This window comes from Anser brachyrhynchus (assembly GCF_964034855.1).
Source record: "Anser brachyrhynchus genome assembly, chromosome: 2".
Taxonomy (NCBI): Eukaryota; Metazoa; Chordata; class Aves; order Anseriformes; family Anatidae; genus Anser; species Anser brachyrhynchus.
This window is the reverse complement of record NC_137695.1, coordinates 116,227,612-116,241,995: the sequence shown is the minus strand read 5'-3', so window position 1 is coordinate 116,241,995 and position 14,384 is coordinate 116,227,612. Positions and strand designations below refer to the sequence as shown.

Here is a 14,384-nt window from a genome sequence, read left to right as displayed (position 1 = left end):
GTAATTTACATTTCTGTATTTAGATTCATACTGTATTTTAACGCACGTAGGAGTTGAACCGGTAAAACTAGTTATGCTGGTTGCTGGAAAATCTAGATATTTTTTTTTTCATTTAATTTCAATAAAACAAATATCTGCACCAATGTTGCAGGGTTTTCATAATATACTCCTGAAACAGAGTTCTATTTTTTACAGTTTGTTTCTTTATTCAGATTATACTTTTTAAAATTATTTTAAGTATTAGGGAGATTATGTGCATTTTTTAAGCCACACTACAACATTTTAATTACTGCTAGCCTGAGGCAATCCTGTCTGCAGTAAATTGTGTTATTGTTGATGCCAGCAAAGTCAAAAGTTCTTTCCAGTGAAAGTAGCTTAAGTAGTAATCCTTTTTTTCAATGCTTACAGTTTTAATCAAAATAATTTAGGAGATTAATGATTATTGACTGTGGAATCTAAATGTGAAGGTCTTGAATTCCGTAGCTTATACAGATAAGGATAATGGAAGACGGCCTCAAAAAATCTTGTATGGAAACAAACAACTCAGGCATTCTTGATAGCCACATTTCACAGAATAAGATGGCGATGACCCATTTGTATTATGATTAAAAACAGTGTTGTTTGCTTTCGAGATATTACACTGAATATTCTCAGAACTCTGAAGACTTTGATACTTTCTGGGGAAAATGAAATAAAAAAAAACAAGTATTATTTAAAAATTGATATAATTATGAACTTGGATGATTACTGACCCAAGCAACAAGGCAAAAATGAGAATTTGGTACCATCTTTATTAATATATTTTTGTTTTACTCTGCATTTGACTTAAACTGAAGGAAAATGCTATTGAACATACAAGTTTTATTTGCAACTAATTGTGCTTGCCTTGGCGCTAGCTTTCTATTGAGAATGCAGCTGGAATAAAGAGTGTATTTTTAAGGTTTCATAAGAAAGAATTATAATGTATTTTTAAAAAGCAATGTAACTAATTGTGCTTACCGTGATACATGTGGACAGGCCAACTTTGTGTAGAGAATGAAGCTGGAATAAAAAGCATATGACTAAGCTTTCATTAAAAAAAATATTTTTTAATGTATTTTTAAAGACAGCAAGACATTAACCTTGAAGCGTGAAACAGAAGCTTTGCTATTGGAAGTTACTGAGCTAATTAAGCGACTGGAGGCCGATCGTGAGGAGGCAGAAAAAGCTTTGGAGAGGGAGAGACAGCGAAGGAAAAAGCTTGGCATGGAAATAGATTGTATGTCACTTTGGAGGCTGCAGCAGCTCCCTGCAGCTGTGCAAAAAGGTATCAGTATTGAAACTAAGAATATTTGTTATTTTTCAGTAAGTACATTACCAAGAATAAGAATTATGACTATAGTTGTGTTTAGTGTAATAGAACTACAATATTTATGCTTCCGAATTTGGTATGCTTGAATATGTATCCATGGGGAAAAAAAAAACAAACATAATGTACATTAACAGAATAGTTAACATTGTTTGAGAAATAGCTTAAGAGTAAACAAGACACTTAAGATTATGAGAGATACTCAGTTTGTGTCAGGGAATGAGAAGTTTAAGCAGAATTACAAAATAATGCAATGTGCTAAAGTGTGTATTAAACCATAAATTTAAAAGATAAGTTTGTTTAGAAAAAAATTAAAATGTGATAAATTTGCATAAAGTATTTACGTGAATGGTTTGATGTAACCATTGATAGATCTCCTCGAAATCCCAGATTCTAAAGACATTCTAAGGTATTCTGTGGTTAACTGGCATCTATACAATAGAATTAAAAAAGAAAAGGGAAAAAAAAGCAGCTACTTCGCAGCTGTTGTCTCCTGACTCATGAGTCATACTGGGAAACAAGTAGCATTTGAACCTAGACTTATAGCCTGTTGCCTGTGGGAAAACATATATCTAGAGGAAAATTATAAACATGCATTAGCATTATCAGTGCTGTATCATATGTCAAATGTCGTTCATATTCATTGACAGTCAGATGCTGTGATCGAGGGTGGATTTCTCTTTCCAAATTCTCATTTAACTATTACAGCTTTTGTGTGTATGTGTTCTTAATATTGAAAAAAGGTGACAGCAGTCTTAAAATCACCTCTTTTTATTTGTGATGACCTGTTCTTTTTAAGCTTACTATCTCTTTGCTCTTGAGACTTATTCTCTGATCTTGCTACTGTCTAGTAAGTACTGTGACCTCTTCTCTTTGACCATGTTTATTACTGTTTTTTATTAGAGAGCTGTGTATAGTTCTGGAACAACATTTCACTGTGCTTTTGAGTGCAAATATGATCAAAGTACTGTAAAGAATCTCACACAGCTATTTATCAAATCACGTTAGGTGTTTGTAGGAAAAACAAAAATAATTTTGAGAGCTCTTAGTGGAATTACAGTTCAGTTCCTGAATAATTTAAACTTTTTACCAATAATGAGGCACTTGCTGGACTAGACCGTTGTTAGGAACTATAAGCTATACCAAGGTTTGTTCTTCTCGTATGCCTTGTCAAACAGATATTCTGCCCAATTTAAGATGTTAAGAGAATCAAATACCTTCTTTCTTGGTGTTTAAAGAAACAAAACATGGCAACAAACAGTGTGTAAGTCACAGTGCAGTCTACCAGAGCCCTGATTACAGGTTTTAATGAATCCTTTTGAAAGTGAGTATTAAGGAGAGCTTCAAATGACAGCTAACTCCTGGCCTCTGAAAGAGTGTAAAGAAACTTAACTGCACAATACTCCAGAATAGCTGAGCAAAAGAAGAAAAGAAAAAACTGTCTTTGAAACCACAAAACAGCCTCTGTGAAAAATCGTTACACTTCTGCCTTCTTTGGTTGACACTTTGGAGTTTCAGACCTGTATGGACACAAGCATCAGCCTCAGGTGTGTGTCAAACTTAATGATTTAAAGAAAATGAACACTAGAGGCCATGCTTAATGATTTCATATTCATGTTGTCAAAGTGAAGGAGTTTTCTATAGTGAGAGAAGAATGGAAGTTCTGAAGAAGCTTGTAGAAGTCAGTTTGATGCAGGATCCAACATAATTCATTTTCTACTTCATTTAGAGAGTCTTTTTCTAATAGAGATGCTGGTGATAGGGCAGTCAACAGATGTAAAAAAAAGATGACTGACTGTCTTGGAGAACAGATTCCATGCACTGAATTCAGAAGATCCATTAATTATGATGAAACAAATGCTCAAGCAGTTGTTCTCGGAATACTCATTTGCCTGTATGATTCAAGCTATTCAGTGCCAACAGAGAATGGCAAACTTTGTCGAACAAGATTTTTGATCTTTGTAGTATACCTGAGTAATGTTGTAGTAGGCTAACCACCAAATTATTGATTTTTGCTTGGGAAGAAGAGTATGTATGTCATCATGGTAGTGAACCCATGGGTTATGAAGGGGACCATATGTGTTTCGTTAGTAAAAGGTAAAGTTTCACAGCAGTGGAAATGGCTAGTGTGCCAAAGTATACCAAAAGATCATGTGGACAGGATGGTCCTCCCGTTTCATGCCCAAGGATAAGAAGGTAGAATATTTGTAAAATCAGTAAATCAACATATTGTGGCTGGAAACCCACATACCTATTTGACCATTTTGACTATTTATTTTAACACACACACCCTTTTTTTCTAAATAGTTCATATTCCTATCTATCTTTCTACTCATATATATATATATTCACATACATATATATATGTATGTGTATAGTTTATATTCCTATAGTCAGGAAATAAGCAAGAACAACATCAAACCATCAAACTTCTCAGCTTTTTCTACAATATGGCACCATAATGTTTCAAGATACCATGCTTGTATATTGTCAGAGAGTAGTGGGTATCTTGGAGGCTGCCAAAACTGCCTTGGAACTATAGTATCTTTGTTTCTGATTTTAAGGCCCTTTTTTTAGATCCTTTACATTTGCAACACATCACATTATGTGAAGGTACTGCATGACTCTCTTAAGTCTTCCAGTCAACTATAAATCTCCCAATTCCTTTTCACAGAAGTGCCCCAGGTTATCCTGTAGCTGCTGTGGGAGTAGTTTATTATTTTTATATCCAGATGTCTAACAAAATATACCACAGCAGCAAACAATAGTAAGGACCTTAGAAAATAGGAAATGAGACTTTAATGCATATTTTTTGGCTAGCAAATTATCTTCTATTTTCATAATGAAAACTGTTGATTTCTGACAAAATCTAGGTTCTTGAAGTTAGAGATGCAATGGTCAATGTGTCTTCACTCAACTGGTTTTCATGTGATTGGTAACTATTTTAGCTCTAGAGCTTCTTCTTCTTCTTCTTTCAGTCTACAGTGCTTTTCTTACACTGAGAGTAGTAGAGCAGTATTTATAACTATTCCAAGAAAAAGACCTCAGAGAATGTCAGTCCAATCTTCCCAGTTGTGTTTTTGACTACTTTTTACTGTCTTGTTTAAGTAAGTCGTAGAAGAGGAAAATACAGGCTCTGAACCATCATGGTATTCCATTACATCTGTTTGTTACTATGCTGCTGAACTAAAGTTAGAGGTGGTGGGACACCAGTTAATATTCCCAGACACTAATTTGAAAAGCATAGCAGTGGTTTCTCTATAATCTTCCCATAGTTTTCAGAATGGTATCAGACGCCAAAAGAGATATAAAGATGGAGAGGAAAAGAAGTGGCATATAGTCAGTCCTAAGGTACTTACTCTGGTGCACATCATCCTGAGATTTTGACAAACACCTCCCTCACAATCCAGGGTATGGTTACGGTGCAAGAGTCTTTCATAACTGTGTTTATTGATGGGTAAACACTGTGAAAATGAGTGCATAATGAAGGCAAGCCTGTACTTGTTTAGTCCCAAACATGTTCTTTTTCTTTTTTCTTTTTTTTTTTTTTTTTTTCCTAGAAAGGCAAAATGTGAAATTGGACACATCCCTGAGAATATATGAAAATAATTTTTTGTTTTATGTTTATTTTCTTATTTATTTATTTATTTTCGGCAATGGCTAACTCAGATTGGAAACAAGAAACATCTTAAGGTTTTACCAGTTTGCAGAGATTGTTTTTTTGTCTTTCTTTTTTAATCAGTTGCCTCTAAGGGGGAATTTATAACATCCTGAAAACAAAGGAAGAGATTGAATAAAGAACTAGAATTAAAATTCATTCATAGGGAGATTAGAAACTGCTTGCAGGAAAAAGGCCTATGGCAACTGAAAGGTCAAATTTATAGAAGCAAAAAAAAGCTTCAAGAAGAGTTGATAATAGAGCTTCATTCTCCAGCACAGTATTTCAGGATTTGAACTGCAGAGATGTTACTTTCCAAGTCAACTGCAGTGATGCAAAAAGCAGTGTATATATATATATATATATATATATGTATATATACACATATATATACATGTGTGATGCTATAAAGATCTATTACTCTTACATTGCTGTTTAGCATTCCCTGTAATTAATCATATAATAACATAATATAAAAAAAAGCAAAAGTTTGGAATAGTAGAATATACTGAACACATTGTAAATTATGTTAATATATGTGATGATACAGCGTATCTATTAAAACAAACAAAAAAGCAAAAAACAGCATGAAGTTTGGCTGTGAAGATTAACCAACTCTCCCCCTTGATATATCAGTAGACTATGGCAGTATGATGTTGTGTCCTTGGAGTAAATTTGTCATTTTCAGGATTATAATATTTCACACTATTATCTATAAGACAAAAATTATGCTAAAACAGAATTGAGGATAAAGGGAAAAGACCCTCAAGGATGTTATAATTATCCCTAATCTAAGTATTACAAACCCAGGAGATTCTTAATTAAGAGTTTGCATGACCCATTCAGAGTAGGCACAGAATCATGTTATTTCTTCAGACTTCCTTTGATTTCCATTATTGCTAGCTCCTGCTGCCTTTTTGTACTGTAGCACATTCAACTAATTGCAGTGACATAACCCATCTTCAGAACTGACCTTCTCTGAAATATAACAAAAATCCAGTGCAATACACATTTTATTCATCTTCCTGTTAGGCGTCACTTAGTATGACACAGAAAAGCCACTTATTCATACAAAGTCCCTTTAACTTTTAGTGGCAATGAAATAATAAATTTGTAAATTTGTGATTTACGTCTTGTTAACACAGCAAATTTTATCCAATGTTAAGGGATTGCACTGGATATTCCACTTCTCAGAGCCAGAGAACCGTTTTTTCTCTGTAAAATGTACCGCACTCTCTCAGATTTATAGCAGTTTACTCCTGCTATTTTCTGTTTTTTTTTTTTCTCTTTTTTTTTCTTTTCTGATAATCTTACTTTACTTTCCTTAGTTTCATACCAATACTTTTTCTCTATGTAGAACATGAACTGCTGCAGGACTGTTATGACACAGTCTGTAATAAGCCTTTTTTTTTCTGAGCAAGATAAAATACATGCTGTCATTCAGCAACCAATGATCTAGTTACATATTTTCTCGTAAGGCCCTTAGGAAATTTATGCCAGAATAGGAAAAGTAAATGCAATGAACTGAATTAACACTGACACAATTCTGTGTGGCAACATGAATACGATCTATCTGATGGCTTCAAATGTGTATCTTTAGTCTAGCTTTTCTGAAGCCACATTTAATTCAGGAAGTGTCCCTGAACTGAAAACAGTTGGCATATTAAGATGATCTAGGATATATACTTGCCCTGTTCTTCTTCTGCATCCATGTATATCCATTGCTGGTGGCACAGAAGTTCAGTACAGCTGTTTTTGTCTGGTAACAACCTCCTCAAGATATAACTTAAGGCCAGATGTTTTAGTTTCCTTCATAAACACAAAACCACTCCTCACCTTGAGAATTTGCTTGAATGATGCAGTTAAATTATTAAGTATGAGTTTCAAAACAGTTCTACCGCTAATGTAGTATTTGGTGATGTCTTTTGTAACCGATGTCCTCTGTCGGCCTTTAAAGTATTTTACAGCAAAATTTTGCAAGTCTTGTACTCGTTGTTATAACGACATATTTCCTAATCTCCCTAAGTATTCGTGGTTTCCCTCAGATACACATTTTGTTATGCTGATTATCTTTTTAACAGAATATGAAATGTGTGCTCAAGATACCTTGGAGCTACGATGGCATTTTGATTGTAAAAGCCGTCAGCTGCGACAGGTAGAAGCCCAAATACTTAAGATAGAAACAGTCAACAGAAAGATTCAGGAGGATATAGACTTCATGAAGAAACACAGCCCTCTGCTGGAAGAAAAGCTAAAACTGGAGGGTGAAGCTGTGAAGGATGTATTGCTGGCTTATGAAAAGGTGAATACAAATCATGCAAAGACATTTTTATTAGGACCTTTCCACTAGATAAGTTTGTACCCTTTTAGAGAACAGCAGTATTTTGGCATTACTAGTCTGTTGTAAATTTTGTACACAAAGACTGAGAATTGTGTGCCTGTACCATTACATACAGAATCAGTGCAGACAGAATCCAGGGAGGATAATGCTGTTGGCCTTTAAATGCTTCATAAGCATACATGGAATGTAATTCTAAATTTGTAAGTTGATTCAATGTGGATTTTTTTTTGGAAAGAAAGATAAATGTCATATATCTGATGTCTGCATAAATTCTTTTCAGGTTTCTCAGTCATCAAGTTTTGTTCCAGAATGTATAGGTGTTAGAAGTTGTAAAAAGAAACTAAAATGTAATTATTTTCAAGTGCTGGTGTCTTTTTTTTTTTTTTCCTAATTTATCTGTTGGTAGTATTTATTGATAACAATATTGATAATAATATCTTATTTGTTGATAATAAATGCCTACAGTACTTAATTTCAGACTGAATAATCAAAGTTTAACAACGTTGTAGGTAGTTTAAAATTGGCATCTGAAAATGAGTGGTACTGTGTTACCTCAAGTATAGATTTTAATACTAATTACTTTCGATATATGTTTTGTAGTTGCTTTTAATTGCAAGTTTAGAGATGAATATCTTTCAACATGCTGTATTTACACTCTAAAAATGTTTCATGCTTGTGGGTGACTCTTAATAAGAATTCTTGATCTAAATTTGTTTTATTTTTAAATTCATATTTTGAGGAATCAAAAAGCATGTCAAAATACTTCCAAAATTAAAAAGAGTTACTGGCACATTATATAAATATGAGAATTGTTATAAAGTCCTTCTGATTCATTTCCTTTTTCTTAATATCAACAGGATGTGATCATGACACAGTGTGAGAATTACAGCTTGCAAATTCCTTTTTTCTATATTTTTGGAAATAATTTTCTGCACACCAAAATTTGCATGTCATTCTGACATGAAATAGCTGATAGTTCTATCACTGATATATTTTCAAAACACTAGGTAATTAAAAATCAGTTATTGTGATTTTTATTTTATATACTTTTTTCTTGTCTTCGAATACATTTTATGCAGTCAAAAAATTGAGGAGTTCTAAAGTCCTACTCAGGAAACAGGATTAATATATATATATATATGTAAAGACTGTTTTAAATTAATACTTCTTCAGGTTTTTTCCCAAAAAGTGACAATACACATCTTAAGAATATAGATTTTCTGTTCCTGTATCTCATTTGTATATTTCATTTCAAAAAAACCTCAAATTATTAAATGAAATATCTATGATTTTTATTGTACTCTAATTAATATGCTGTACATTCCTCATTTTTTTCTTTTTTCTTTTTTTTTTTTCTTTTCATTCCATGGTCTTAAAAAGCAGCTAATACTGAATTTTCTTTGCAATTAAACAATTAAAGCAATTTACTTTTGAATCTCTAGTGTTTAAAATCTGGAGAACTAGTTAGAGCAGATAAGTGCTAGATTATGATAAAGATTTTATATCGTGTCGTTTGTTGACATTTGTAATATTTTCAAAAACAGAGACAATAGGCATGTGCATAGCTCAAAGTTGATAGGAACAATACTGTTAATACTATTGAAAATTTTGTTCATTGTCTGCATTGTCTCAGGCCCCTCTTTTACACAGGTGACTGCAGGGCTTGTACATCCTCTAGGAGATACTTAGCTAATGATTCTGGCAGTGAAACCTCTATGGCTTCTTTCAACTTTCTTTCTTTCTGCTCCAGAGGTCACTATCTTCCCATGAAAGTAGCCACCAGTAGTTTCACAATAACTTCTAAGTTTTGCAATAGAGTGAAAAGCCTCTTGATAACACTTCTTGAAGTCATGCAATTTTACGATACACATTCTGTTGTCTTTACAGACCATGCAAAATTCATTGTTATGGCATCACAAAATACTGCTTCAAATTTAAGCTTCAATTTTAAGATTGCAAAAAATCATACAAATCTAGATTTTTTTTAATATTATGTATTTTTATATAACTTCTGTTGGAAAACTTATTTTATTTTATTTTGATGCTTAGGCATCAAAAATATATAGTGATGTTCATTCTGAGCTCATGGAAATACAACAGACAATGAAGAGAATTGATGAAGAAGGAAAAAAGAAGATAAAATCTTTGTACGAGAAAATTAAATATGCTGGGATGCTACTGAGTCAATTCAAGTAAGAGCTATTCAAATCGTGTTACACGCTTGTGTTAGTTTTTAATAGTAACAATGAAACTATAGAAAGTTTGCATGTAGAAAACATTTTACGTTTTGATTTTTGTAAAATTAAAGTTAATAGAATTATACATAAAATACGTGTTTGCTTTGCCTTAGTTTATATTAGCAAAATAAGGAAGGGATGATGTCCACAAATATACCCAAATGTAATGTTTCAAGAGGCTATATATTTTTGCCTTATTTAATGGATTATGAAATTTTATTCCCTTTCACAGATTTTTTGCTATCATTCCTATTGACTACACAAATTACTTGCATTGAACAGCAGCGCTTACCAAAATGTCATAGTACCATAGCTCATTTTGAACTTGCATGTTAAACAAAACAATTCTAGCCAAGTACTTTTTACCTTATCAAAATATAGTCTTTCTTTCTTTCTTTCTTTCTCTTTCTCTCTTTCTCTTTCTTTCTCTCTTTCTTTCTTTCTTTCTCTTTCTTTCTTTCTCCCTCCCTCCCTCCCTCCCTCCCTCCCTCCCTCCCTTCCTTCCTCCCTTCCTTCCTCCCTTCCTTCCTCCCTTCCTTCCTCCCTTCCTTCCTCCCTTCCTTCCTTCCTTCCGTCCTTCCTTCCTTCCGTCCTTCCTTCCTTCCGTCCTTCCGTCCTTCCTTCCTTCCTTCCTTCCTTCCTTTTCTTCTTTTTTTTCCACCCCAAACAAACATTAATGTAATTTAATTGGCTTGGAAGGTAGCTTCTGTAAGATGACATATGTTGTAGTCTCCTCACTGTCACCTCTGATCAGGTTACTAACACCTGATTTATCAAGTAGGATTATAGGGACATCAGTGGCTGGTTTCTGACAAGTAATCTCTTCTTTCAGTAGCTTAAGAGTCAGGACCAGGAATAGCTGTGCGAAAAAAACAATACCAATCACTTTCATTTGCTAGGAAGTTTCACTCAAGTTTGCTCTTTATGCCAATAATGGTAGTTGCTGATTTTATTTGGCAAAGTATCAAGTGACACAGTGGCTCTTTTTCACTTGAAATGAGGAAAGTGTACAGGTGTAATTGAAAGGCATCAGTTAATTGTCAAGATAACACCTTACTGGCAGTAACATTTTTCAATACCACCACCACATGACAGCAACTGTTCTTCAAATATCAGGTATTTCAAAAACAGGGCGTAGTAATTATGAACCATATACATTTTGTAGTAAGCCATCAATTTTGGTCCATCTTATTTTTTAATTCAGAACTACCTTGATTCCCTAGGAGTTCATATGCCAGTTCCATAACTCAAGCTGTGCTGTGCACAACCTGAGTTTGAATAAACCTGAGTTGGAACAGCACACACTATTTCAGTATTACAGACAGCTGATATTAGCAGGTGCTAGATGTACAGTCATGGCTGTAAACTTGTCCTGCTCACTGGTGCTTCATTCAAGGCAGCAAGATTAATGTTAATAGTTGAGAGACTTGCAAACTCATGTGTTCTTGGTAAACCTCATTTCACCAGTTGTAATTTCAGAAACAGAAATGCTATTGGCAGGGGGTGTCCCATCTAACTCCCATTCCCCATTTCTTTCCAAGGCTTATTCTCATGAGAATTTGCTGTAGCGTTGGTCTCATTAATTTATATAAGCACAGTAAAGAAGCAAATATAGGGCTGACAGAATGAAGTGTCCACTTACAATATTTCTTCATTTTTAAAGAAAAGAGGGTATCTTTACCTAAAGGGGTGTATATTATCTAAAGGTACACGTACTGTCACAAGTTAATGCCATATCTCCTAAAATAATTGTATCTTCAAATGTAAGACACTACTGTTGTCTCACTACAGGATGTTTGTTTCCATACACTGATCCATGCAGCTTCAGGAGTTGCACAAAACCAAAAAATACTCCCTGACCATTTTTAGAGGTTGGTTATATTTATTGAACTAACAGTGGAGTTTAGACTGTTTGTTAAGTTCCTGGCAGTAGTGTTGGCAGATGGGTCATCTGTGTCTGCTAGATCACTGGATGATTCTAGAAAGTTGTGTCAGTCTTTCCCTGTGTTTCCAAATACGACTGTGAGCTACAAAGACTAGTCTTTGTGCCAGCACAGGTGTAATATATATAAGAGCTGTTATTTTTGCTCAGTGAAAGCCTCTTTGCAAATCGGATTCTCATCTGTATGTATCTAGGAATTTTATGCCACGTCAACCTATCTTTGTTGAGAAGATATAAAACTCCAGAAATTGTTACTAGAACAAGCATACTTTGTGATTTTGTATGATTACAGGCCATCAGCAGCCTGACAGACTTCCTAAAAAGACAGAAAGCATGCAGTTAGTGTACAGCTATCTTGTGGACAAGATGATTGTAATTCCTCTGTTCTGTCTGTGAAATGCCTTTTGTAGGCTTGTCTACCACGAATGAGCAGTTGCAAGAGTTTAGGGTACTGCCAGTGACCTTTTCATTTGATGTAACAAATAGGAGGAATTGGTATATTTTTTAACCTGTAAATAAAGTGTTGGAATAGTATACGATGGAATAAACCAGGGCACACAGTAGAACTTGGTAGTAAGGTATTTTGGTCCCCTCTGTGAAGGGACCCACTCTTAAAGGAACATAAATAGGAGGTCACAACTGCTGTAACTGTTTCCTATTGGGTTTACATTTTCTTGTCCTTTCTTTGTTCAAGAAATAATTGAAGCTGATACGTGTGATTGTTTTACTTACTGTTTACGGTGCTTAGTAGGCCCTGGTAAAGAACTCCAAAAATAATGGGAGTTGTATTGCTTCCAGTTTCTTTAAATTCTAACATTTCAGCAATTTTATTTCAAAAATAATTGGTGTTCAGGAACTTGAAATGCCTCTTTCAGGCCAACAAAAGGAGTACTTATTGCCTGCCTTAGAATTTTGCAAGTTTTTAAACCTGCAGCTCAAACACCAACTTTTGCAAAACAGAGCAATCTCACAGTGTATTTTGAGGTAGAGATCAACCTCAGGAAATCATTACGTTGCCTAATATGAATGGTGTTTTTGACGTCTGCTATCCAGGGAAATCTGAGCTTGCCAGTCAGCTGGAACAGAGACCTTACTGACACATTCTGAGAAAGGAAGGTTATTTAGATGCAATCATTCTGTTTCTTTAAGAGAGATACCATATCACCAGGGATCTCTTGGTCATTGGCTGAACTACATCAGCATTAAAGAAGGATCATAGCTCTTCCTGTCATATGTTTATACTTTAATATAGGAGCAGGAGGAATCCCAGGTCACATGTATTTCCCTGAATGACATCACTACTCAAGAAATTACAATTATAACACTCACAAAGTGTTTGTGTACTTGTAATGAGATATAAACTGTGTGTCATTAGTAAGGTCTAGTCAGTGCAAGATAAGAAAATGTATTTTTCTTTAAGATGAAAAGTTTAGCTATTCAATGTTAGAGAGACAAGTCTGTCTGTCTGACTTACTTGCTTCTTTTGTCAGCATGTTTGGTTTCTTTCCTTTTTTGATTCTGACCTTTACTGTGAATTTCTCCCAGTAAAGCTCTTATCTTACTTGAATTCAAGATAATTTTGACACTATATTCTTTTCACCTTAATATTATTGGTATTTTATGCTAATTAAATTTTATTTTATTTCCTGTCAGAATAAAAGGATTCACATATAACATGTTTATGTTTAGTTAACTAAAGCTTAATGTTTTTCATTTCAGAGTCTAGTTTACAATCTGGAAAGAATAACAGAAAATCTGGAAAGAATATATGAAAATGAAAATCATAGTCAGAAATATAGCTAACCCCCAAATATTTTAATATACAAACCCTGAGACGAGATTTCTGTAATATCAATACCTGTCAAAACTGGTGTAACTTCTGGAAATCATCATGTGATTCCCCAGTTAAAGTCACTATGTGTGTACAAAGGAAGAAGTGTGTGAAGGGTAGGAGTCAATACTTATTTTTGATGGTTATGGGACTGTGAATGCAAGCTTCACAATGTCTTCACAATATTTGGAATTTTTATTTTAGCTTAGATATAGAGAGATGTTCTGATCACATGCTTATTAGCTTCTCTGTGAGTTCCAGTTGAGAGAAATAAGGCAGCAATGACCTTCATTCTATAACTGGTAAAGTTCATTGAAACCTCATGTTGATTACAGGAAAGGTCAGATCCTAGGTAAGAGGTATTACTAAAAATGTAGTGTGATTTATTACCATGTATTCAGATACACTGCAAATCTGTTTATTGTTTCTTTTGTCTATTTAATGTTCTGTCAATGTTCTTGTCTAAGTTACTAGCTGCTGTCAAGAATTGTTAGCAGTGGTTATAGTGATCCATTGCTGAACGTGATTTTATCATACAATGTCAGAGCAAACAAGCCTACAAATATGTGACTTCACTTTTCATAAAATATATATATATCTATATCCTCTGCAACTTTAGATTTTTGCTTTGTTCCTCCTTCCTATCTCTTTTCTAAAGAAACTTTCTCTATTTTCAGTGTGCTTTCAGACCTCTCCAGGATGTCTTCTGAGTCCCTTTCATTTCTGTGATATACTTTTCTGAAATGGGTTAAAAGCTGATGCAAACAGTATTCCAAATGAAGCCATACCAATGAATTTAAGAGGGATGTCTTGCTCTCATTTTTTACTCTAATGTTTTTCATCCCATTTCTTAATCTAACCCCTTAGCTTCTTTATATTTGTTAAATGTTGAGGAGAGCTTCAGAGTGTTTGTGGAAACGTGTGCATGTCTTTCTTAATTTGAAATAATTAATTTAGAATTTTGAGGTGTATGGATTGTTCAGTCTCTCTGGTCTTACACTTCTTTTGAGTTTGGACACTAAATGCT

At 34.0% G+C, this 14,384-nt stretch overlaps 1 protein-coding gene across 1 annotated transcript in view; it reads left to right on the top strand.

Annotated features, from left to right (window-relative positions):
• CCDC178 (coiled-coil domain containing 178) overlaps nt 1-14,384 on the top strand; it is a 174,821-nt gene that overhangs the window by 10,121 nt on the left and 150,316 nt on the right. The window contains exons 6-8 of the mRNA XM_080578410.1: nt 1,106-1,306; nt 7,088-7,308; nt 9,397-9,539. Of these exons, the coding sequence (XP_080434536.1) occupies nt 1,106-1,306; nt 7,088-7,308; nt 9,397-9,539 (565 nt within the window). The remainder of the gene's footprint in view (nt 1-1,105; nt 1,307-7,087; nt 7,309-9,396; nt 9,540-14,384) is intronic.